This window comes from Atractosteus spatula, chromosome 4 (assembly GCF_055471065.1).
Source record: "Atractosteus spatula isolate fAtrSpa1 chromosome 4, fAtrSpa1.hap1, whole genome shotgun sequence".
In the NCBI taxonomy this organism is placed as follows: Eukaryota; Metazoa; Chordata; class Actinopteri; order Semionotiformes; family Lepisosteidae; genus Atractosteus; species Atractosteus spatula.
The window spans coordinates 68,239,171-68,266,148 of NC_142709.1; the positions used below are offsets into that span (position 1 = coordinate 68,239,171).

At 39.0% G+C, this 26,978-nt stretch overlaps 2 protein-coding genes across 3 annotated transcripts in view; one reads left to right on the forward strand and one right to left on the reverse strand.

Moving 5' to 3' along the window:
- The window catches only part of ppm1lb (protein phosphatase, Mg2+/Mn2+ dependent, 1Lb), a 52,708-nt gene extending 46,855 nt beyond the window's left edge, over window positions 1–5,853 (reverse strand). The window contains exon 1 of the mRNA XM_088913385.1: window positions 4,971–5,853. Within this exon, the coding sequence (XP_088769511.1) occupies window positions 4,971–5,369 (399 nt within the window). The 5' untranslated portion in view covers window positions 5,370–5,853. The remainder of the gene's footprint in view (window positions 1–4,970) is intronic.
- A 1,869-nt stretch (window positions 5,854–7,722) lies between these two features.
- nmd3 (NMD3 ribosome export adaptor) lies at window positions 7,723–18,978 on the forward strand. Of its 2 annotated transcripts, none has more exons than XM_088914901.1 (16): window positions 7,723–7,782; window positions 8,325–8,385; window positions 8,666–8,800; window positions 9,029–9,125; window positions 9,550–9,630; window positions 9,789–9,917; window positions 11,026–11,116; window positions 11,738–11,816; window positions 12,121–12,217; window positions 12,578–12,695; window positions 13,532–13,677; window positions 14,140–14,252; window positions 14,422–14,494; window positions 15,936–16,042; window positions 16,615–16,685; window positions 17,435–18,978. In XM_088914901.1, exons 2-16 carry the CDS (start codon window positions 8,342–8,344, stop codon window positions 17,569–17,571), a joined length of 1,518 nt encoding a protein of 505 aa, XP_088771027.1. In that variant the 5' UTR covers window positions 7,723–7,782; window positions 8,325–8,341; the 3' UTR covers window positions 17,572–18,978. The 2 variants fall into 2 exon arrangements, with proteins under 2 accessions (XP_088771027.1, XP_088771028.1); XM_088914902.1 differs by having other exon boundaries at window positions 7,779–7,911.
- Window positions 18,979–26,978: the final 8,000 nt, after the last annotated feature.

Below are 26,978 nucleotides of genomic sequence, written 5' to 3' on the forward strand. Positions count from 1 at the left end.
ATTATATTCTATATTTACAAAAAGAAAGAGAGGTCTAATACACAGGCCAAGTACTTTAACCCAAAACCTGATATCAATTTCTTTCTTGAAGGCTTTCATTTTGTCTTATCACAGAAGCATCATAATTTTATTCAAGGACATTATTCTAAACAGCAGGTAAATGTTAAGCAAAATAATTGTGGATTCCCAGAACCAAGCAAGCAAAGAATGCATCATGGCTCTTGAAGGTGTGGGTACCTGCGTCGCTGATGCACGGCTCATTGTATTCTATCTAGAAAAGTAACTGTGAAGACGTATAGTAGGCTTGACCACCGTACAATGCACCACAGATTGCACCTGTTGAAAAACAGGTTAGTTGAACCCATTCCTTTACAGAAATAAGCTATGTGCCAACCTAGTTAAAATTATATGGTTAGTACTGAATGAATTGTGCACTATCAGATAAAAATCCATATCTGAAACGCAATTATTCCTAGAAGCCACAGATAATGATTTTAATTTGTTTTTAATATTTTTATGACAGTTAATACTTGCCCTGTTTTTCGTCCTGCTCATACATTAAGACCGTATTCGAACAGGAAACGGCAATAATCAAGCACACTGACACTGACAGACACGTCTAGTTTTCAGGATATTAGCCAGATTGCTGGGAGAACAAAGTCATGTGCACAAAGGGTTAATGAGGGTGCCGCACTCACCACATAGAAAAAGACTTCACTAATTCCATATTGATTCAATGCCAAACCAATTTTGTCATGGTCAGCATAACTATGTCCCTAACCAAATGATGTTATTTATATGCAAATGAAACAGTGCAGTCTAACTTGTACTTGCCTTGTAGCAGTTATGTAAAAAATTATAATATGGCAACCTGGTTGCTGCCTCACAGAGTCTGTAATATTTCTTGTTAGTCTGCTTTGCAGCTGCTAAAGACATATGTGGAGATAGAGGATTACTGAGTTCTAACACTAATTCACCTAACAATAGACTACCAAAGTCTACCCAGGCCATGACAGGGGTTAGATTTAGAGTTGAATGTAAAGACTGGCTTCTCATTGTAACCAACACGTGCTGCCAACATGAAGGATTACACTTTCATCCTGTCACCTCCTAATATACCTTCTTATGCAAATGCATGTTAGTCTTGGAGTGATACATATAAATATTATATCTTAAGTGGTTTTATAATTCTGGCTTAAAATCATAACTGCTTTTCATGGTCACTGAACATTGAAAATGCATCCTTATTTCTGTAATTACTCTGAGCAGATCTGTGTGTGGAGACAAGGGCTTGCTTTAAGAAGAAAACCTTTTTTTGGATTTAAGATCTGTCCATTGTAGACTTTGCAGAAAGAAAGTACTTGTAGACTGAATATGCAATCGCTGATTAACTGAAACCAGCGGACTTCACCTTGCAGGGGATTGAACTATTACTGCAGACATTCGACATCCTCTAGCAATTCTGAAAAGAAACAAAAGAGTACTAAATGCCAGCTGTATAACTAGAAGAGCAAGACATCTGGTAGCACTGTAAATTAAATTAAAAACATTTCAAGTGCTTGAAAAAAGCAGAATACACTTTGGGGCGTTCATGTTGAATTGAGTGTTGCAACCACCATCAGATGGAAAATAAAATGAGTCAATCTCAGATTTGCATCATTGAATACCTGCAGTATCTACAGTATTTCAGTTGTTACATTTAAATCAAACATCTGCCAATTAAAAAAACAAATATGTGGAGGAATCATTTAGTAACAGTTAAAAACAACCAACAGAGACTTTTATGTAAATTACAGTCTTAAATTGTTCTGTGATCTTACTGCTGTAGTATGTCAATGATCTTATTTAATCAAATATATTATTTGCTCTTCTTAATCGGTTATCTTTTTACCTCAAAGATAAAAATAAACAATGAATAAATACTGATCATTGAGGTTACTTTATCAATAAATGTTACTGATTTTCTTTTGCTTCTTGTCAGAAACACCTCAAATTGCAAAATACACATGTGCAATCTTTAGAATTTAGATCCTGTGACATTTAGGTCTTATCTTGAATGTAGAACAATATGAATGTAATTTTATTGCAGAACAAAGTCTGTTCTGGTATATGGTACCTTCAAAACCTACACAACATGACATGATCCTTCTACCTGCACAACTAAACATTAAGAACTTGCGTCTTTAGGAAGGCTTTCCAAGACTGAAGACAAGGAACGATGGGAGTGTTCAGGATTCTCGCCACGTACTCTGGTATCAGTATGGGGACGTCAGCTGATCACACAGCTGTGGAGCCACGCAACATGGTCAGAGTTGAGGAGATTTGGCAGGGTTTTGGCATCATGCTCAATCTGCATTATCATCCACATCACTGCCTAAGACCGATCAAGAGGAAGCTGGCCACCAGCTGAGAGACTCATACAAGCTAGCACATCCACAATGGTGCCTTCTTCCTGAAGAAGGCTCCACAGCCAAAATGTTGTGTTTCTTTTCTTCCCTTTTTCAGCAGGGAATAAACCTTTACTTGCTCCTTTGCAGCCTACGCGTGCTGACGCAGCTCCCTACTTGAACTACTTCATCCAGAACGGTGTGTGATTATCAAGCAGGAAGATTTCTAAGGACCTTCAAGGGAAATGTTGAAATAGGAGTGACTTCAAAAAACAAAATAGGAAATGTTCTAGAGACTGCACAAAAAGTGCATGGACAGCTTACTTTTTAGAATGCAATCAAATTCTGCTCATAATCCACCTGAATCTGACCCCTGATCTCACCAACATCACAGAAATCCAATCTATATTGAAGTATGAACTGCCTATAGGGAACCTGTTAAATGCATAACAGTATAATTGAAGGCATGCATTATAGTGTATACTGCCATGGAAAATTACACAATGGGGATACTGTGCTATAAAAAGAACTGTATAAATTATGGTTTTTCATTTATTCAGTTTTACCTTCTTCCCCATTTAGCTTTGGTTAATTTAAAAGGTTGAATACTATTCTAAGGATTTATCTGCACTGTTTATTACTCTGACTAAACGCTAGAGTTTTTCTCTGAACTTTGATATGTCAGCATTTAAAATAACACTGGCAAATGTCAAGTATTGTTTAAAGAGCATCATTTGCATGGCACACTGATGTAGTTATCCTTTAAGGATCTCTCCTTGCACTGAAGCAGACTGTCACCTTTTCTTCAAGGCAGTGAAAAAGGGCATAGCGATTTTCTTGCATATTTACAGACTCTTTATACTTCATTAACATTTCAGCTGCATTCTTTGTGTTGCAACATAGGTGAAATAATACATTACTAATCTGTTTTTAGACAGTACCAAGGCATATCCTGAGACACTGTTTACAAGAACCTAAGCACAAAGCCTAGAATTATTGGAACGGTGAATGGGAAACTGAATTTGTTTAGGCTGCTTTCTAGAACAGGAATTGCAACTCAATTATGCGATTATAAGTACCTTTTGGCTTGCTTGTTAGATGACATTATCATTTCTAAATAAAATATTATTTTGAAACAGCAAAACAAATGCATAAGAGAGAATTGAAAATACCGAATGCAAACGATTTCAGTGAACAACAAAAAAAAAGAAACACTAAATAGTTTTTTGCAGTAGTTGGTGTACTCTACATTTAGTAACAGTTTTACGTGAACAAGAAAATACGTTTTCCCGACTCCCAAAAAGCTAACCTGTGAGTATTCAAGCTTATAATAAAGAAATGTTATTCTACAATAATAAATGCAATTGTTTCAAAGATAACCGACTTTCTTCTTACACTAGCTTTAACATTGACTCGAGACCCATCTCTTCCAGCATAACTACTTTATTTACTGAAAAGGAAAAACATAAATTACCTTAACGTAAGATTAACATAATTTCAGCACACTATGGGAGAGAAGCACTGCCTTACCTTTTCACACGTGTGTATTACTGTACATCAGCTTATGTAAGCCCACCGTCTTAACCTTTCAATATTATTTATCCTTAAGTGACACCAGAAGACAAAGTAGGAACTTTTGATTTAAACTGATGTACCATGGTCACTATTATGGTGGACGTATTATGGATTTTAGGTACCTCTATGAACGGTACTACATTGCAAAAGGGTGATGAGTGTCTTAAAGGCTCAGACTGTAATCTCAGATTGTTCAAATGTATTTGTATTAATTCAAAGCTCATTTTTATGGAATAAACCATAGATTAATATAAAAACAGGACAATCCACTACACGTAGATCTTTTCAAATCGCCGTTGAAAGCTTCCAGGGGAGCTATAGTATAATCACTCACTGAATTACTGTTTAGAGCTTTTAAATACCGTATTCTTTAATTAAATTAGTACCGCATATTCCAAGTGAGGCGCTGTTCACCTGTTTTCCACTATTTTTGCGACATGCATGGTCTGACTTAATTTAAGGCGTGCTACACTACAGATGGCTCTCTGTCTGATTGGTCTGGTGAAAGTGGAAATTTTTAAATGCACAGGCATTTGGGATCTGGCTCGACTCTGCGAATTTACTGCCCGTCGGTAAGAAATAATGTAGTACGACTGAAGTACTTTCCGAAGACCTAACCCTGGTGCGGTCAATAAGGTGCTATTGCAATATCAAAACCTGCCGAATATTTTAAACATCAAGACTGAACAAATATCTATTTCCCGAATAAATCACAATTCAGTCAGGTGTGTGGGTGGGAAGCTTATATAACAGGTTGTAAAGCCGAAATTTATTAACGAGCCAGTATCACTTCGACGTCCACCACACAGTGCAGACGGATGTTTAACTGCGGCACAAGCGGGCTAAGGATATGTCCAGTGCGGCTTTAAAAAACTTGAATCACGCCTGGCGAGAAACACCGCATGAAAACACGGAGCACGTTACATTTTCGTGAGTGGGTGAGGGGGAACCGACCGTCTATCGGCCCGGCAGCAGTTTTCATTCAGAGCTTAAGAAGGACAGTTTTACCTCTCCACCGTGGCCATCGAAAATGCCAAATATGGATGGGTGGCTCCTGTTGACATAATCGGTAATGACTTCAAACCTATCCTCCATGTGATCTCTCCTTCCCTGGATGGAGTAGACCGCTACGTTGTGATTTTTGAACTCCCAAGTCTTGGAGAATTCCGCCTCCAGGACATCCAGACCCCCGAGCCTGTCGTTCTGCATGATCTCCGCCACCTTCCCCTTGACCATCTTCACCGCATCCCTGCTGGACTTGACGATGGTCTTCACCTCGTCCGTGTGGAAGAAGTAACTCCACAGAGCCAGGCTGATGCACAGCAGGAACAGGGTCTCTGGTCTCAGTAAGAAATAACGCATGATCCTTCCCAAAAGAGACAACAAAGTCATTGTATCTTCTATCATTTATACACGCAGAAACGCGACTGACGACAGCTCCTCCACTCACAATTTCAGTCCATACTTTGGAGGGCAAATGGTGATGATGATGATGATGATGATGATAATAATTTTTTAAAAAAAATCAGGGTCGATTCACCAGAAAGCTGCGCATCCGTGATGTACAAGTGATTATGCAGCAGTAGCGGTGCTCAACGCGGGATCCGAAGAGGCTGCAGAATCGGTGTCGGTAAAGCTGATGTTGCCTAAAACTGTAGCCAAATGCCCCACATTGAAGGCTGCCATTGAAAGTCTTGCCTTTCACGCCGCGGTACACGCAACCGAGACCCCGGGCGACGCCGCTACAACCATGTGCGGGATGCGGAGCGGGGAAGTTAAAGGACACGGGGGGACCGCCTTCCGAGAGAGGCTGCTTCCTAGCCCCGCCACTGACAGCGAACTGACGGCCGCCGCTCTCCGATCAGCACCTCCCCACACAAAGCGAGCCGAGAAGCGCCGCTGCAGCATTCCCCTCGCTGGAACCTACCATTCGGGGCCGCGCGGGGTGGAGCGCCCTGGAACCGCGGCGCTCAGAACGGGGCGGGCGACACGGGACACAGCCGCGGTTCTGCGCGCTCCCGCCCGTGAGCACAGAGAGAAGGTTTCAGAGACCCCCCCCCCCCCAGTTCACGGATCACAGGGCCGCCGCCGCCGCCTGAGAGGTCGCCCCCTTAAGTTTTTTTTTGTTTTGCTCTACCCTCGACGGGCATTTTCTACGAGGAACCCGTCCTACGGCGAGCGAAAAGGCACAGACAGAATGAAACGGGAGCGGACTCCGTATCGGCAAAGAGTTTACGGGGGGAAGCAGAGAGATTTGCAAACAATCTTTAAATCTCAAGTGCATATTCCCCCCCCCCACACACACTATAAGTCATTAACTGTTCCAAAAAAAAAAAACCTGACGGGACATTTAATTGATTGTATTTTTTTCTGTCATTGGCGGGTATTTAAATACTAATAGTGTGGAGAATTGGAAATGGTGTTCACCGGGGAAAGTCCAATCACACTGACATTAAAAGATTTCTGCCACCTGTCAGAGTCAATCTCGCAGTGTCTGCACCATTACTTTAGCCTCCAGGAATTCAAAGACAGCAGGGGTCTCAAAACAAGTGTATATTACAGTATTGATGATATTTATAAATTGGAAGAACCGGTCTGTATAGTAATTACTCTTTATATAAAATATATAAAATAACGGTATATGCTTTGGAATGCATTTCACCATAATGTTAAACTAACTCCACTTTTAATCGAAGGGCTGTTTTAGAACAGGTTATAATGATATGCTTTCATTGAAAACAATGTAACTATTTCTATTGCTATGATTCTCTCACCAAAGATGATCATTTAATATTCTCCATTTAGAATTCTTTAAAACCTCTGTCAAATAAGTAGGGTAGTTAGTGGGTTTATTTTGTACAGTATTCACTAAGGTAACATAAAATAAGTACACTTCTTCCAAGAAACGTTCTATTATCACTACTCTTAAATCAGACAAGTGATTATTACAGTACCTTCTAGATTGTATACCATTCTACAAATAGGATTTGGACGATTTGCAAATAGGCAAGTGGAGAATACTTCAGATTATGTTTGCTGCACTATACAGTATAGTTTACCTCACTAACTACTCTCCAAATAAAAGAGTGACTGGACAATCAGATCCCTCAACAATAAATAATTTAGTAATGTTTTATTTATGCATGGGCTGTATCTAGAGGGAACTCCAATAGAAAAGCTTTAACTGGTACAGAATATACCAGTAACATGTTTATTTTAAATCATTAAATCACCAAGAAGTTAAATGGTGAACAGTTTAAATCAGTTCATTGCAATGCTAATTCCTACTGCAAGCAACTGGAATTTCCCTTAAGGATATTATACATATTATGCAGCAAATTTGCTTTTTAGAAAATATAATCAACCAAAGTTAAGGCAGAAAAACACATAACAATGATATAAACTCCAATAATAATCTCGAGTGAGATACCTGAAACTTTTAACAGTATTTTCTATTTCAAGAGATGTTCAAAAAGCATCGAAACTGAAAAAAGCATCGTACCCTGTACTTTCAGAAATGTATTTTTATTTAATATACACCAAGTTTAGATAAAGTATCTAAAATGTGGAGTAAAGTATATCAAATGTTATAAAATCACTAGTAAGCATGTGGATGTGCCTTTTTACATTGTTAAATAAACAAAAGCATATTTAAATAAATCATTTTTATTCTTTTTCCTCATACCTGACAAATCTGGAGACAGGCGCACTTCTAGACTGCTATAATGAGCACGTAGGGGTCTTTTCACTCCGGCTAGTTGTGTACTACGTCATCAGGCTGTCTTGTGGCTTATGGGCAACGTGCAGGGCTGAAAGCGTGGTGAGTGAAGAAAATTCAACGAGATGAGCATGCATGTTGTTATTAAGATTGTTAAGTGACACTTAAGTTAATGTAACTCAGCTTGGACAAAATTACTGCTAGGAAGATAGACACGGCTGTTATTTTGAGGTAAAAGAAGTTCAAGTGAATACGTATAGTTCTGGTTGAGAGAACTACTTAAATTGTGGTGTGGCACATAAGGTCTTTGAATCGTGCACTATTCTGTCTGCTTGTCAAGCACTTTAAACATTTTTAACTTAATTTCAAATTGTTTAAAATATTTAGGGAGTGTCACCTCTTAAAGGTATAGCGTATTCATTTTGCGATTGTGCGATTGTGCGATTGGAGGAATTTAATGCAGAATGTGACTTTAAAATGGGAGATGGAAATGACTTAAAATGCAAATAAGCAACCGGAATTCTTTAAAGTTGCATACCATGTTTTACTCAGAAATAACAGATATACATTTTGCTTCTCATACTTTAGGTGTGTGGGCTGGTTGACGTATTTTTTAAATATTGTATATTATTTGTCCGTTTAAGAGAGAGAAGTGAAGAGGATGGAGTATATGAAAACCCCAGCAAGCAACATTCAGGGCAACATGTGAGTATCGAAGACATGCGTGTGTATTAAAACATCAAAAAGAAATTTGACAGTACAGGGAGATCAGTCCATGGAAATGCTTTCTGGCAACAGCAGCATGAGAGCAAATCAGTGCATCAGCAACGAGAGTACTTTTGAATAAATCCAGGTTTAATTAGTTTTATCTTTCATTGGGTATAGTTGTTGCAATGCTAAGTCTGTTAGAAACAAGTTTGATTTTTGTTTTGATGTAGAATGACAGTTGTTTAACATGAAAAATTTTCCCTCTGTTCTCATTTAGCTTGTGCTGTGAGTGTGGTACCCCAATACCCCCGAATCCAGCCAATATGTGTGTTGCTTGCTTGCGAACTCAAGTTGACATCACTGAAGGGATTCCTAAGCAAGTCTCTGTTCATTTTTGCAAGCAGTGCGAAAGGTGCAATTTCTTTTTTTTTCTGTTTTTTTATATTGTCTTGAGTTCCAGTTATAGTTCAGACATTTGTAATGTGAGAGTTAATGGCAAGAAACTCAGGCTGTATTGTCACTTAACTGTTTAATGTGTTCACCAGTAACTAGTTTACGCATAAGTGTGATCAGAATTCTATATGTAGTACTTTACCTTAACTGCATTTCCAAGTGAATATGGTACTGCATTTTTTCTTAGGTACCTGCAGCCTCCTGGAACATGGATACAGTGTGCTTTAGAATCCAGAGAACTGCTTGCCTTGTGTCTCAAGAAACTGAAAGCATCAATGAGTAAGGTATATAGATGTGGTAACCATTACTTTGGGTTCTGGTTACATCCATAGTGTATAGTTTTAACTCCATCTGTCTCTTAATTAACACTGTTGTTGTGATAATTCTCATTAATGTTACTGGTTTTGAAAGTCATGACTACAGCCGATCAGATGAAATGTTACAGCTCATTAAATATATATATAAGATTACCTGTGGTTATTGTTTTATGATACTAAAAATGCCTGAAAAAATATGTCAGTGAGTGGATGAATGAATATAAAATATGCTGGAATATACCCTTCAGTATAATTTATAATAGAGGGGGGATTTTCTCAGTTAGGGCAGTCCCAAATAGGAAAAAAAGTACAGGAAACATCACATTAAAGGTGAAGTGGTCGTTGCTGCCAAACTCTCAAACATATGCTTTGTTTTTTTTTGTTAAACTAGGTTCGTCTGATAGATGCAGGATTCCTGTGGACTGAGCCACATTCTAAAAGAATTAAACTGAAGCTCTCAGTACAGAAAGAGGTGAGTGCAAGTGTGATCTGACTGAATGGATCCTCTCTTTGGTTTTGACTTTGTAGCTGTTAAGCCTTACACCTTCCTTTGGGTGTTTTAAGGTGTACTGCATGGTATCGGAAGGGGCTGAACTGATGTTCTTCATTTCTTGTGTAATCGCCGTTCAGGTCATGAACGGAGCGATCCTGCAGCAGGTATTTGTCATCGAGTTTGTCATCCAGCCACAGATGTGTGATGACTGTCACCGTGTTGAAGCCAAGGATTACTGGAAGGCAGTAGTACAAGTCAGGCAGAAGGTCAGTATTTTAAAAATCGTTTCTGGGGAGTGGAGGTGTGGAGATGAGTGGCCATGTCATAATACACCACGGTGTATTGTAGAATGAGCAGCAGTCATGGACTGTGATGTACAACATGCTACACTGCAGCCATTGAGACTTTGTGGAAAAGGAGTCTCATAAGAATATATCATCAGTAATGTTTTCTCACCTGATTTTTGTTTTGTGCTGTTCTGCTTGGTTCCCAGTATGACTCCTACTGGCGATATGATTAAAAAACATCTGAATGGGTATGGTCGCTCTGCTCTGTGGGCATTCTGATGTTAAACACGCTGCTCCTTGAGGGCATTGTGTCCTCTAGTCTCAGGCTGTTTTAATAGACTTGTCTGCTATGGAGTCAGCAGACGGATTGACCTGCTAGTGTGGGACCACTTAGCTCAGATTCTTGGCAGGTCCGTCAGTCAGACAGACTCCTAGCAGATGGTTATTTGCTTCAAATAGAGGAGGTTTCAGTTACACACCGACTGGGAAGACAAAGCCTGTCATGTGCAGAATAATGAAGCCAGAGTATTCAAAATGCCAGACTGTATGGTTTTGATGGCTCCAGAAATGAGAATGGAAACGCTTTAGATGAGTGGCATTAAGTGCCTTTTAAAGTAAACATAGGGCAGATTTATATAATATACATTTCACAGATTCAAGCAACAGAAACAAAAGGTAGTTTAGCAGTTACAGCCTGCCAAAAGCACATGGGCATTTTTATTCCGTCAGTATTTGGTGAGAAATTTGACTGCAAACTGCATATTGATGTGCTGCAGTAACTACAAGGGAGAGTACTCATTATTAATTCAATTTAAGTTGGTCTCCAAAACAATAAAGAATTTTTATAGGCCAACCATGTCCACTTTTACAGAGATCTGTAACATTGTGTTTTAAAGTTTTTAAACAAGCTTATAAAGTCTGCTCTTGCCTGTTTGGCACCTTATAAAATTTGAGGTGCATTCTTAGAAGTGTTTTATATATCTTTAAAACTAGACTTTGTTACATTACTGAAGTGCTGTAGCAGTTTTAGACATGTTCTGACCTGTTCATACTTTATTACTTTTGTTTGTCTTTACTTTTATTAAAGACTGTTCATAAGAAGACGTTCTACTACCTTGAGCAGCTGATTCTGAAGCATAAATTACATCAGAATACACTTCGTATTAAGGAAATCCACGGTATGTCATTGCTTAAACATGTCCTTCAATACGTTAAAACTTCAGCATTTTTTACAAATCACCAACTTAATGAAATGTTTAATAATGCTCATAAAGTGGTAATAAAATTTATGGTGCTTCATAACTTTGGAGTTTTGGATAGTTAAAACTTAATGTACTTATTGTAAATTGTATGTCTTAAAAGAACGTTTCCATATTTTCAAAATGACTCTCATTAATTTTTCTAGCAAGTGTGACAGTGAGGTCTGCTGCTTCACAACTCCTTGGTCCTGAATTCAGTTCTGGACTCTTGGTCGATCTTGGTCTCCTTTTTCCTCCCACTCTCTGAAAGCATTCTGGCTAATTAATTAGTGTCAAGACACTTTCAGTGTTCTTTCAATTTTCAGTGCTCCTTCCCAGGTGCAGTCTCGCCTACTGCATGTCTTATGCCTCTAAGATAGGCTCCAAGTTGCTATGGCTCTTACCAGGGATAAACAAATTACTGATGAAGAAAGGAGTTTCTCATTGCATACTGTAATGATAATGTAGTCCATATTAAATACTTTATTAGTCATTAGAAATCAATTTGTACTTTATCTATACATAATAATACATAACAAGTGTGTATTGCTTTCTTCACAGAGGGCATTGATTTTTACTACGGTTCAAAGCAAAATGCACAAAAAATGGTGGATTTCTTGCAGTGCACAGTCCCATGCAGGTAAAACCTCTGTAATATTGCTTAGGAATGATATGTCTTTGTTGCCTTTCACTACATAAAGTTTATACATTTAAGTAATAAAATCAGAACCAAATGTAATTGTTGGCATTCAGTAAGGGCTTGTACGCTTTGGAGTCTAAAGAAGAAAAATGGAAAAAGACAATAGCAGCTCTTTGTAGGAAAATATTGATTAGTGCGAACTTCCATAAGGCTCTAATGGGCTGAATGGCCTTCTCTTGTTTGTAACTTTTTGTTATGCAAACAAATACCAAACAGTTTCATTTTTTCTCTCTTATTTTTGAAGGTCTAAAGCATCACAGAGACTGATTTCTCATGACATCCATTCTAACACGTACAACTACAAAAGTACTTTCTCCGTAGAAATCGTACCTGTGTGCAAGGTGAACTTATTTTTTTTTATTTGAATGAACTGTGGCAATGTGAAGAAACGCCAAAATACCAAAAGATGAACTTGTTCTGATGAGATTTTAAGAATGCTTAGAAAATCAGCAGAGGAAGATATTGAAATAAATGCTTATTGACTCAACTTATTTTTTTTGTAAATTGCAAGCTTATAAATATTTAAACAAGAGGTTTCCGCTTGTGCTTCCTCTCTGCTTTGATATCAGATTAGAATCTGGGTGTCGCTCATTGTTAAGGCTGGGAGCGAGTGTTTTACATGTGGGAAGTGGGGAAAAAGGTGTGTGGAGGGGTATTGTCTGCACAGCTTAAACAGAGCTGGTTTCTCTTGTCTCGTCCAGGACAATGTAGTGTGCCTGTCGCCCCGTCTGGCCCAAAGCCTGGGAAACATGGGTCAGATCTGCGTGTGCATCAGGGTCACGAGCACCATTCACCTCATTGACCCCAGTACTCTGCAGAGTAAGTCCTTCAGAGAGATGTCTGCTTCAGCCACCACCTGCTGCCTTCTGGCCTCTTTAACTCATCAGGAGGGATTGTGGGCCATACACAACAAAACAGTAACTGAAACTTTACACATAGATGTTCCCAAAAGGCAAATAATGTGATTTAGCTCTTGGCAAATCTGGTTTGGTTCATAGGCTGTAACCTAGACTACATGGTGAAGTTTGCTCTGGGAGCCAAAATATAATAAGTGTCAGATTTGCTAACAATAATGTAAACTGTTCACCTTTTAAACAGCACACGTATTCTCTTTTTTTTAGGTTCTTTTAGAACCTGGTGTTTAGGGCTATGCAGTGGCCCTTAAGACCGATTGAGAGCCACTCTTGGCGAGTCTTGAATGATTGTGGTTTTTCCAGTACTGTTGGCATCAGCGAAATTGTTCAGGATGCTAAAATAGGAGTCCCAGGAGGTTGTTAACATCTGTTTAAAAAATTATCTTTGTGTTCTAAAATAATGCTTCAGTTTTTCCGTTCTTGTTATATCTGCATTTCTACTTTAATATCAGTAACACAAATTGCAGCTACAGTATATTTAACGGAGGATGTGACACTTGGAGAAGAGTATAACTAATCCAGCTGTCTGTGGTACTAGTCGTACAAAGCATGCTCTTTTTTAAAATTTAACAAGCAAAGCATTTTTAAAATGAGCATATTTGGAGTGTGATTTAGATGAAAAAATGTGTTCGCAGAGATTTTTTTTGTTCCAAAAGTTGATTCTTCCTTGGGAATGTCAGTGTTCAACAGCGTTTCTGAATTTTGTTTGAAAATGTAATTGTCACTTTACTGTACCCGTAGTTGCTGAGGTTGATGGAAACACCTACTGGCGCTACCCGTTCCATAGCCTCTGCAGCCCACGGCAGCTGGAGGAGTTTATTGTGATGGACGTAGAAATTATCCGCGATCACAAGCAAGGAGCTGGCGCTGGAATGAAGTCGAATAAAGTAAGGGCAATCTTTTTGGCAGCTGGGAAACATTTCTGGCCTGTTTAAAAATATAATTGACACTCCGGCGACACTGATCAGGCTACAGCCATGCCCACTGTGCATTGTGTCTAGTGCTGCACAGTAGATCGTCTGGCTGAAACGTTGAATTGCCCCGACGAGTCCATTATGGAGAAGAAAAGTGAAGAAGCAGAAAATTGTTTGCCCCTGCACTATATGTATTGCAGTCCTTTTAGGAGAGGAGGACGACTTGTTTGTATGTGCACTGCAGAGAAATACGTAGCAACGTGCATTCATTAGCAAATATAATGTTTGTATAGGTTTGTTAGTTTTGGTATATTGTCAATCTTTTGATGCCACCTTCCTCCCTACTGTCAACAGCAGTGTAGTATTTTTTTTCAATTTCTCTCTAATGCGGTGACAAAAGTTGAGAACAAAAGCTCATCGTTTTGGCAATTTCAGCACACCCTTGCCGAAGTGTGGGTGCAGAAGACCTCGGAGATGGACACGAGCCAGCAGTATCACTGCCGCACTTTCCTGGGACACCTGCTCAACCACGGGGATCTTGTTTTGGGGTAGGCTTAAGGAAACGCTGTGCAGTAGGGTTGCGTGTCCCAGCTGTGGACCAAGTTGAAACAAATTGGAAACAAATTGTCTACACAGTCCCTTTAGCATTTAAATAATTTAAATAAATAAAGTTGTTCCTTTAATTCAAAAGGCATGAAATTCCCTTTCTTTGTGCAGGTTTGACCTGGCCAATGCCAACATCAATGACGAGTTTGTGAACAAGATGAACCCTCATCATGTTCCTGATGTGGTAGGTTTTAGAGATTTTTACTCTTTTTCCTCTTTCATCATTCCTGATGATAAAAATGTATTTTTATTGTATCCAGTGTTGCTGGCAGCCTCCGCAGTTGCTCCCCCGGCACGACATGGTCACATCTTAATATTGGCTCATTTCTACCAGCTCTCACTTCATCTTGGGTGTCCTTCGCTAGGAGACTAGGGCTGGGGGTGTGGGGTTTGGGAAATGCTGTTTTGTTTTGGTTTTGATCTGTTTAAACACAAATAGACTGATACTTAATGCAGAATACTGTAGATTGAGAAGTAGTTCCAGCCACAGTTTTTTTTTTTAAGCGCTGTTTGTTTTACAATGCTAAATTTTTGTATGAAGGTAGATCTAGGTTCTTTCTTAAGCTCAAAATTAATTTTACATAAAGCCATGTAGCCACACATGGCCAGCAGCCATATCACCCTGCAACTCGCCACTAGCAGCCCACTGAAGCTCAGCAGGTGTGAGCCTGGTCAGTACCTGGATGGGAGACCTCCTGGGGAAAAAAATAAGGTTACTGATGGAAGTTGTGTTAGTGGGGCCAGTACAGGGTGCTCACCTGCAATCTGTGTGGGTCCTAATGCCCCAGTATAGTGACGGGGACACTATACTGTAAAAAGGCACTATCCTTCGGATGAGGCGTAAAACCGAGGTCCTGACGCTCTGTGGTCATTAAAAATCTCAGGGTGTTTCTCGAAAAGAGTAGGGGTGTTACTCGAGTCCGGAGTCCTGGCCAAATTTCCCCCTGGTCTTTACCAATCATGGCCTTAAATAATCTATGAACTGGCTTTATCACTCTGTTCTCCTCCCTACTGATAGCTGATATGTGGTGAGCGTACTGGTACACTATGGCTGCTGTCACATCATCCAGGTGGGGCTGCACATTGGTGGTGGAGGGGAGTCCCCATTACCTGTACAGCGCTTTGAGTGGAGTGTCCACAAACATACATAAAGTATGTTACATACATAAACTAGTTGTAGTTGATTAACTTTTTTCCCTGAAAAGTTTTGTGGCTAATACTGACCTCTTGTGGCCTTTTGTTGTCACTGAGACTTTTGCTGATGGGATTCGGCAGCATAAATTATAGAACACTTTTTAACTAAAACTAGGATAAACGTATAGATGCCATTGTCTCTCTTTTCTTTGTGTTTAATAACCATCTGTGAAATTCTTGACTTTTTCTTTAGCTGTTATGCTTACTGTGAAGGAATGTGATATTCATGTGATATTTGCATTTTCTTGCAAAGTGTTGTTGTGTGAGGCTGACACACGGGTGGACATTTGGCTCTTAATTTATTTGTGACCCTTGTGACTAGATTTGTTGTAAAACCGATTAACCATGGCTGTTGCTATAGCAGTTCACAATAGCACTTCCCAAACATGTGGAAAGGAGAATGTGAAAATTTGAATTTCATTTTGTGCTAGGTGCTAATTAAGAAGAGCTATGACCGAAACAAGCGCCAGAGACGCAGGAACTGGAAGCTGAAGGAAATGGAGAAAGACCGCGAGGGGATGGACACGGATGATGAAAGGTACAGCAGAATTCTTCCGGCCTGCTTTCTTTTGTCTCCTTTATTAAAGGTTTTGCGCTGATGTGGATGAGCTGACGTGTAATAAATCTGACACTGAAATTGGTGTGAACACCCTTAGAGCTTTATGTAATGTTAGTTAGATATTAGATTGAAAAAGTTCCTTGGCTACTGATCCTGTACAGGAGCTTGTACAAACTTCTTCAAAGCTACGTTTGGCTCACTGCTCTTATAATTAATGGAATGCTGATCGCAGTACTACAGTGCACCAGATTTTTATCATTGTGTTCATGTTTGTTCCCTGGTGAGCATCACCTTGAAGTATACAACTTTTCCTGGTGTAGTGGTTAGAGCTCTGAGCTTAAGGTTCAGAGAAGGTTGTGTAACACTGAGGTTGCACCCTTGAGCAAAGCACTTAACTCAGATGCTTCAGTATAATGCACAGCTGTGTAAATGGATGGAGATGTAAGATAGGAGAGGCATTCTGACAGGTATGGAGCACTTTATATTTTTGGCTCCCCACACACTCAGTTTTCACTGCATGCAACATTTAAAGTGTATTTTTTTTTCTTTAGGCAATATCAAGATTTCCTGGAAGACCTGGAAGAAGATGAAGCTCTTAGGAAGAATATTAACATTTTTAGAGGTAAGCAGAGGTGGCACAAGTATTTCCTAACTAGTAGTAGTAATAATAATAATTCCTTACACTTATATAGCACTTTTCTGGACACTCCACTCAAAGTGCTTTATAGGTAATGGGGACTCTCCTCCACCACCATCAACGTGCAGCCCCACCTGGATGATGTACACCAGTAGACTCGCCAAACATCAGCTATCAGTGGGGAGGAGCACAGAATGATGAATCCAATTCATAGATGGGGATTATTAGGAGGCCATAATTGGTAAGGGCCAATGGGAAATTTGACCAGGATGCCGGGGTTACACCCCTATTCGTTTCGAGAAACACCCTGGGATTTTTAATGACCACAGAGAGTCAGGACCTCAGTTTTACGTCTCATCTGAAGGGCAGCGCCTTTTTACAGTATAGTGTCCCCATCACTATACTGGTGCATTAGGACCTACATGGACTGCAGGGTGAGCGTCCCCCTGCTGGCCCCACTCACACCTCTTCCAGCAGCAACCTTAGTTTTTCCTAGGAGGTCTCTCATCCAGGTGCTGACCAGGCTCACCCCTGCTGAGCTTCAGTGGGTTTCCAGTTGTGAGTTGTGAGGGTGATATGGCTGCTGGCCTACTGTAGGTTCTAAATCTTTACACATACAGGAGAGAATCATTAAAAGCAACCACAATGAAGTTATACATTTTTTATACAAGGTGGAACACTTACAGTCAACCCATAGACTTTTGTGCAAAAAATCACGAAATGTGCTTTTCCAGATGCTTCACGAATCCCTGTGGAAAGCGACACTGATGATGATGGTGCACCAAGGATATCTTTGATGGAAATGCTGGAGGATCTGAAGATCTCTGAAGATGCCACTGGTGGAGAGGGAGCAGCGATGATGACTGAATAAACGGAATATACTAGTTTATCTTATTTTAGCAGATTAGATAATGATTGGATAATACACATTATCAAGTGTTTTTACGCTTGGCCAGTTTTTTCTCTGAATAGTGCTTTTAACGCATTATTGATAAAAATCCATTGAAGTGTTTGGCATGGTTCTTTCTAAAATAAATGCCTACATGCACCTTGAAATGGGATTTCTTTAGCGCAGTTCTAATCCTTTTCTCAACATAGGAAGTGGGGGGAAACATGTTTTAACTGGGGTCTAAATGAAGAATGCAGGTTGTTGAAAGTTGAATAACTGAACTAATTTATATCATTCGAGTAGGGAGCTGCGTCAGCATGCGTAGGCTGCAAAGGAACAAGTAAATGTTTATTCCATGCTGAAAAGAGGAAAAACATTTTGACTGTGGAGCTTTCTTTGGAACCTTATATTTAGGTTTGTTTTTTTATTATCCACTAGGTGGCACCAGTGCAGCAGTTGGATGATCTGCTAGACTAGTGAGATCTATTCTGTTTATTTCTCTGGTCATTTAGATTTCATTATACAAATAACACTTTATTTGTCGGCTTATTGAAGTTGTTTCTAAGGGGAAAAGGGAAGCTAAAGAAACATATCTACTTTCCACTCTTGTGACAACTAGCATTACTTACAGCTTTCTTCTGATTTCACAGTACAAAGTGAAAACGTAATTAGCCTCTTTTAGCTTTTGTATTATGACCGATCCATGGTCTATTGTTTTTGTGAAGTACAGAATCTGTAAAATTAGTGGGATTGCATCATAGGAATCCTTATACCTGTGAACTATTGTGGTTACTCTGACTACATGCAGAATCCACCAGCAAATGATAACTTTTTTCTAAGGCCAGTGTAAACACCATTAGGTTAAAGGCTTATAACAGATTATAAAGTTGTTTGTAGGGCCAGGTGGATCATTTGCACAACATTCTCACAGACTACCTTGACTAACTTGAAGTTATTTTTCTGCTCACTTCTAAAATATAGGTAACAAGAACAGGAGACCTGCTAACATCACTGGCAGTGGCTGAAGTCACTTGCTGTTGAACCCATGGGATCATATTACAGTTTCTAAACCTTATTTTTACAAACCGAAAACCTAAGATTCTATAGCAGAAATGTAATCTGTTCAGTTAAAGAAATAGGATCTACTTGGGAAAGTTGCTTTGGAGCTTGTTGGACGCTACACTAGAGAATGAAGCGCAGTGGTTCCTGTGTTACCTGAGCAGTCAATGGATTTTTTTGGAGGAAATGAGTTTTGCAAAAACATTATGACTATAATACGTTTGATAAAAGCTGAAATAGCTTGTTTTTAGTAAGGCTGAGAATTAAACGGTTTTAATCATTTCTTGTTTTGTCGCTCGATGAAATGACAATAAAAAGAAACCTCTGTAAGTACTGGATAAATTTGCTGTACGTGTTCTCCCATCTTCCTCCACAGAGGTGATGTAAACTACTGTTTGTCAAGACTGATGCTCTTTGTTTACCATGTAATTAGACAAAAAGAAAAAAAAGGTTTTTCTCATCTGCATTTGAAAGAGCTTACTGTATGGTGCCAGGATTGTTTAAATGCTGAGGAAAAATGCAACTGCAAAAAAGCTTTGGTATCCAAATCATTCCGTTTATTGTTGTGCAAAATACTGTGAGCTGGCAATACAGACGTTAGCACAGTTGAATAATGTAAGTAAAGTGACAATCGATAAAAATACAGAAGTCATCATCTGACCTTGCAAGAAATTTGAGAATAAGGGATCATGATTCATCTTGAAAGATGCAATGCCAATCAGAGAAAGCAGGAAGGTGGTGTAAAAGTTGTGTGGAACAAAACTATTGGCTTACATAGCATTGAAATCTGATCCAATATTGGATCTTGTTTATAAAAATGTACAACACAAAACCAATAAATATCAGGGAATTATAGACCACTACACTGCCTGGAGATAACCTGAGACTACCTGAAATGTGATCTCACTGTTCCTTGGTTACTATTTGTGTTCTTTGAACTTCTTTTATCCAAATAGCCTGTTTCTGTCTCCCTTGGCAACCATGCCACATGCCACTTCTCTCATTATGAGCTACGTATCTGCACTGTACCCTATATAATAAAAGTGTAAATTATTGTTAAGTAGTATGAAAAGAAAACTGGGCTATATTTAAAAGATTATAGCATAGTCAGATGCTTTTTCCACCTCTCAATTACTCCCCACTTCTCCATTTTTCTTGTGTGAGTCCATTTGGTTTTTGTTGGCTTTTCAGAATGTAATATGTTTAGTTTATCTTCACAATTAATATTTTTTCAAAGGTAAATCAATTTCTGCCATGATTACAAATGACCCAGTTCTACAGAATCAAAGGGAAGCATGTTAGGCATCTCATAAGCTGCACTTATATATGTGTGTGGAACATAACTTCATTGAAAATTCATAGTGCTGGGAAAACGTCTGTAGAACGTTTAGTGGCAAAGGTGGCTGAATGCTGCCCCTTAAAGTCTGTTGTTCTTTTTGAATAAGCTCTCACGGTACTTATATAATACTAGAGCACCCTGTGTCAGCATTTGTACTTTCAGGCATGCTTTGGACGTCAGGAGTACATTCACTTGTCATTTTCATTAGAGAGTGTAATTAAGGGAAACTTTATAGTATACACATCAGATGAAACGTCATGTAAGTGCTTTAGGAGGGTGTCTTAATCCAACGGTATCCAGAATCTGGCCTTAACAGCCAAAGTGTCTGGGTTGTGGTCTTGGTGCACCACTCTGCACATGATTTGCACAGCCATCCAACTATTGAACATTAATTCAAAGGTCTAAGCAGTCAACAGAAAAGTATGCAGCATAAAATAGGCCTAGTATTTTCCCATTGAGGATCTGGCTTCTGACCATTTTACCATAGTTTTGTTCTAATTTCAAATGTAGCCCAGCCCTGAAACAAAAAGCAAAACTGAACTCTACCAAGTCTCCTCAGTTATCAAAAGTTACACTTGCACTCCAAAGCTTTCTAAAAACAGGAGCTGTCATTTTTTTAAGCTAATCCTTGGAACTATCTGAATCTTTGGATGTTGGTTGTTTGCCTGAATCATTTTTTTTATCCCGTGGTAGTTATTTTGAAATAAACCAAACGCATGCTTTGTAAAACCTATCTGTAGTATCGGCATCCCCTACAAGTACAGTATGTTATGGGCAGTACAATGCGCCGCAAGACTAGGGATGTGGGAAAGCTCACTGAACTGTTGGATTTGAAGTGTGCGCTATAATAAAGAGAGAGAAAGGATGCAGTGAAGAAAGTAATTCTGACTGTGTAATAAGGACAGCAGATGTAGTTTTATGCTGAAGATGTGCATTTTTGATCTGCAGGCTTTATCTGATCTTTCACTGAAGTGCATCACGATCGCGATTGCCCTGTGTTTCTTCCCACACATAATCAGGACATCTTACACGGGTCATATCAACTGAGTTGCAAAATACCTCTGTATTCCTTAGGCCAAACAAAACTTTCCACAGTTGCGATGTCTTAAAAGCTTTAAGATGTTGTGAGAAAATATAAATATCCAGTGATTCAAAATGTGCTGTTACCTTAAGATCTTAGGTTTCAACAGTGTTGAGGGTCATTACCATTGAAGGCAAGAGTTTGAAATAAATTAATTCTATATTCAACGTTGAATATATTCAAAACAAAAATAAGCATCTGCTATTTTAATTCTGAATCTTCTTTCAGATTCTTGTGCTCTCTTCTTCCGCCTGGGTCTTTTACTGACCCCTGTTCTAACTCATGTTCTCCTTCACAGACTCTTCACTGAGCTGCAGCATCTACAGTAGCTTTGTAGAAAGGCTCCTTTTCACAAAGAGCTTGCTGGCCAAAGAGCTACTAGGGTCAGTAGCTAGGGATGGAGTGGTGGCTCTGTGGCTAAGGATCTGCTCCTGTGGCTGGGAGGTTGCCGGTTCAAATCCCACAGCTGGCAGAGGAATCCCACTCTGTTGGGCCCCTGAGCAAGGCCCTTAACCCCACTGCTCCAGGGGTGCTGTACAATGGCTGACCCTGTGCTCTGACCCAAAGCTTCTCTCCCTGTCTGTGTATCTCATGGAGAGCAAGCTGGGGTATGTGAAAAGATTAATTCCTAATGCAAGAAATTGTATATGGCTAATAATAATTGTATATGGCTAAATAAAATGATCTTATCTTACTAAACCTCTTAATGCAACTGAGAAACCGGCCTGAAGTCTCAGCTGTTCAGCTTCACTGAGATCTGAACTGAAGTCTTTCTGAGCCAGTTCTTTCTACAGCCTTAGACATGTTTGCTGGGGAAATTGCAACAAACAGGCTATATACTGTATGTTACAATGTACCACATACAGCATTAATATAAATGAGAGGAGACTGGTTAAACTGCATTCTGTTTCAAAAACCTGTGTTTGCTCTTCAAATACGGTACTTCTGTCTGTAATCAAATACTTTAATAATTTATACAGTAGATGGCAGTTTATGACAGTTTATGGAAACAGCAATAAAGTGCAAACGTCTTCATTTCTTTACATCTTCATTCCTGACAAACTTAAAATATCCAATTCGCTATTTACAGTACTGTATAAGGTTTAAAGGTTTGTAGTTGTTCAATATTACCAATTTCCCTTATCTAATACTAATGGGTATCAGAGCTAAGAACTTGGGGATGGACTGAATGATGGGTTGAATGATTGCTTCCTCTCCACCAGGCACAATCAGGTAAATGTCTTTTGCAAACCCACCCTTTCACTTTAATATAACTTAACAAGGTAATACCTTTTCATAGTCTTTTGTCAGAGCATAAGAACAATTACAAATTAGAGGATGCCTAATATAGTTAATAAAGTATGAATATTGACACAGGAAACTTTTTCTTAAGGCCCAGATTTAAATCAAAAGAAAGAGAGTCTCTTAGTTAAATTGGGAAAAGTCACTCAAGATACTGGGTTCTTCCATCTCCCCTAGAACTACCCATTGTCTGACGCAATTTGACTAAAAGCGAACTATCAAAGCAGGGATAGGTTTTGATGTGCTTTGAAGTAGTCGGCTGAGCTGTTTTTGGAAAAGTCGTTGCCGGCTGTCATCTTCGCTCTGATTCTACAGACTTCCGTCACAGAACAATGTCGTTGTAGGTTCAGGGATGTGGTGCATTGGGGAATGCAAAGTTACATGTGTCATGCTTGAGGTGACGACCGGGATCTACCTTGTGCTAATATCTGCCTGTCCTGTATCTGACCTTGAGTGAATGTTTGTATCACTGATACTCAGCTGAGTAATGAATACTGGGGGCATCATAGGCCCACGATGACTACATAAATAGTTTACATAAATCAATAGTTTACATGAATCATGTATTTTCTTCACATCTGATAGTGATTATAATTGATACCAGATACCATTCGTCTCTTTTTAGATTTGATCAACTTTAACGTCTGAAAATATTCACTGACTCTTAACAGAAATAACAGAAATATCATACAGTAACACAAGGCAATATACAGAATACTTTGAAGTTTTTTTTGTGCTCAGAAATCTCCTTGTAGATTTGTGCATATTTATTAAATGGTATTTTCTCTTGGACTACACCTCATACAATCAGCGTCAATAAGTGGACCACACTGAATTTGAAAGGAGTTTGAGATACTCCGTAGGATTCTGGTAAAATTGTCATTATCACCTCTCAGATGTGCAATTATTTGCCTAAGAACTTAACATATTAAGTAGAGATATCTGAAATACAGACAAAATACATGTTTAACCAATTTAGACTATGTTTTAAACCTTTTGTATAATCTGTTTACTAGTGGCCTTTCATTTTTCTCTTACGTCTATATTATCGTCTTATGTCTGTTTTCTTCCATGTTTATGTCTATCTTTATGTCTATTCTGCAAACACAGGTCAAATAAACGAGAATATAAAAACAAGCTTAGAGTACTGTATATGACAGGCTGCCTCAACGACAGCAAACAAAACGGTCACACCACTTGGTTTGTCCCTTTAAAAACTCATTTCAACTCTAAAATGTGTGTTTCCCTTAAAGGCTTTTATTCATTTCCTCTTGCAGTGTTTCATTGCAGAGTTCTTGGCTCACCTAATTTTCCCCTTTATTCTCTCTTAGATTTTACTTTTCAATTGTAAAAATATTATTTTCTGATTTCAAATATAAATCCTGCATATATGAATTGCATACGAATTCAAGGTGGGAGATCTTTAAAAAAAATAGCCGATATTACAGCCTTTAGGTACAGCAGCTCTTCTTATGTTCCTGTGTTTTCTGTAAAGAAGATTGGATTTGATGGAGCAATGAATCAAAGAGGCAGTAAACTGTCCTTCATTACTAAACTCAGCACCTGCGTCTTTCAAGCACAAAGACAAAACAGTGGCGGCAGTAAAGCAAGGTCAGAGAAACTTCCTAGAAATATTGCCAGATGCCATCAACTCTTGTGCATACCAATCAGACAGAGCTGGCATCCCAAACCCAAAAATGTAAACCACTGTAAACTATACTGTACATCAGCTGCAGAATTAATTGTTCTGAACACTACATTTACAGCTTTAACTGTTTCCAGAAAATCATTTTTGTGTAGCTTTGTAACTTTTCATCTTCTCCATCTTATTTTCAAAAGATTTTTGAAAATGTATATAAACTTAAATTTGCTCTACCACCATACTTCCATCATAACTGCTCTGTAGAACTATAGACTGGTTCCCCTGCTTTTCATCCAAGGTGATCACGCCTTTTTATCTTGCATTCAGTTACTAAATCTATCCGATTTCATAAATTTGTAAGTGAATAGGCAATTATAGTATATTAAAATATGGCGATAAATGTCATTTCAATAATTACTCATAGAAAAATCTTAATGTAAAGTCTAAACATGAACTACTCGACAGGCTTGTGATGGTCACAAGGGCAAAGTTAAATATGAAGCATAATACACAGCTATTCTTGTTTGTTTTTTGATTAATGTATGAGAAGGCGTTTATCACATTGCAGGTCTACAGTTGTAGCCTGCTGATATTAGCTGTGTGAAGCACTTCCTGGATTTTTTAATCAGCTTTATGCTGCTCTTGTAATATTATTTGGACTTACATTATTCTTTAAGATGCTTTGAATGCTTGAAACAGAAAGGTAATTTCTCCTACTGTGTTACCACAGCACATACCAATGTCTTATTGGCTTCTTAATGTTGAATTTCACCAGCATCATGGCATGCTGGTGTGGTGGGCAGTGCTGAAGACTCACAACATCAGGGTTCTGGCTTTATGGTTTGTCTGTCTGTGTGGTTTGCACGTTGTCTCTGTGTTCGTATAGATTTTCTCCAGCTGCTGTGGTTTCTCCCCACTTTCACTGACTTTCCTAACTTGCCCTTTTTTCATTGAGCCTGCAATGGAATAGCCTCCCATCAGAAAGGAGAAGACATGTGTTCTGGGCCCAGCCTTGTACCCTGTGCTTACCGTGACGCTCACCATTATAGTGGTCTTAGAGATCGTCTATTAACTGACATCATAATTTGTACCGTATAGACAGTGAGGGTTGCAGTGAAGTCACTGGGTCACCAAAGAACACACACACATGTGGGATGGCTATTACATTTGGGAGTAAATGATTTATAGTCTGTTTGGTTTAGATGCTGAGACAAAGGAATTTGATTTTTAATGTTTGCATATTTTCAGGGATAACATCTCTCCTATTGGCCCCGCCTGCTTAGCTATTAATGATTAGGTTTCCAGTTGCTTTTGTTTTCTGTAGCTCACTGCACAGCACACATTGTTTTGTTCCTGAGGCTGTTACCTCCTGGATTGCTGATCATTATCTACACAGAGCCAATGAAAATCAGTTTCGCCCAAACGGCCCAGATTAAAACCATGTTTTAAACAGTCAGCAAGCTTCACTAGACCCAAAGGGCTCTTCAGTCATATTTATTGAAAGTCACTCTGCTTTTCTGTTGTTTTTTATTTTAGTGTACTATGTACTAACCTAGACAAAATGTAAAATACAGGGTTTGTCAGTTTGAGGGTGTGGAAGGATTGAAGGCAGACTAGCGCATATTGTACAGATCAGCTTCAAAACAAAAACAGTGCAAACACTGCAAGCAGACTGGGGTCTACACTGGCTGATCCCAGTCTGACAGCACTGCCCCCTGTGCCATACAGAGTCAGGTGAAATGGCTGGTATTCAGAGTGTCAACAGGAGAGGAGCATGGGAAGAAATGGACAATTAGGTGATTTTCAGAGATGTTCATTTTTTGGCTTTGCATGGAACAGAAGAGCAAGATTACGGTGCCTGAAAGAGGATGAATGCAAAAGCAGATGAGACAGACACTCGCTTGTCCCTTATCTCATTCCATCGTCAGGGTGTTACTGGGGAAGATGCAGCCATGACTCTTCACCCCTGTATACAATCATGGGATGCATGCAGTCCTTGATATTTTTCAAGCACGGTTCCCACTCTTCTGTTTTACTTCTGTGGCACCCTCTAGGATGCTCTTGGAATTAATTATTAATAATTTAATAATAGTAAGTGATTCATTCAACTGTTCTTTTTCCCTACATTATAAAATAAATTATTTTAAATCAAGCATAAGGTTCCAAGCCGATTTTTTTACCTGCTTGAATTAAAGAGGAATTTTTAAGCTACATTTGGAGGAAATTTAGATTCCTTAGAGAGGAATTTAGCCAGGACGTTGTAGTGTCGTGGCTAAATAGTCATCACTTCAGTTTAACATCCTACAATCCTAATCCTCCTACAGCACAGTATCCCAGGTCAGTATGCTGTTACATTAGTATAGACATTCTGTTCCAGAGAGAACAGCGCCATCTCCTGGAATGCTAACGTCATCAACAGCAGGAACCTGGTTTTCCAGGTGTGTAGTATTGGGAGGAGAAACGTCCTGGCTGGAGGTCTCCCCTGCCAGTACAGAGAAGGTCAAACATACATGAGATTATTTCTCCTGATTTGTGAGCTATGTGTATATGTATTTAAAATTGATCTGAAATTCATCTGGCTGAATTTAAATTGTAACACTGTGTTTTAGCCAGCACAAACTTTAGAGCAGTGAGTGAATGTGAATGTAAAAATGGTGCCTGAGTAGCTCAATGCTGAAAAGGCGATCCAATTCATCCAATGATGAATGAAATTTCCCTAGTGCACAGCATTATAGGAGAGCAATGCAACTTCCTAATAGCTATTCATTAGTTCCTAAAACAATTTTAAGGTTAAAGCGAACTTTTTAATTTAAATGTCTCAGTTCAAATACTGATCAAATCACTCATCAAAACCTTGAGCTCACACACTGTTTACATGTTGTTTAGAATGTAGTTTAATTGTCCTTTAAAAATAACCACAATCGCACGTTCCTGTGCTTTGATTTACTGAGCTCAGAATTGACCCT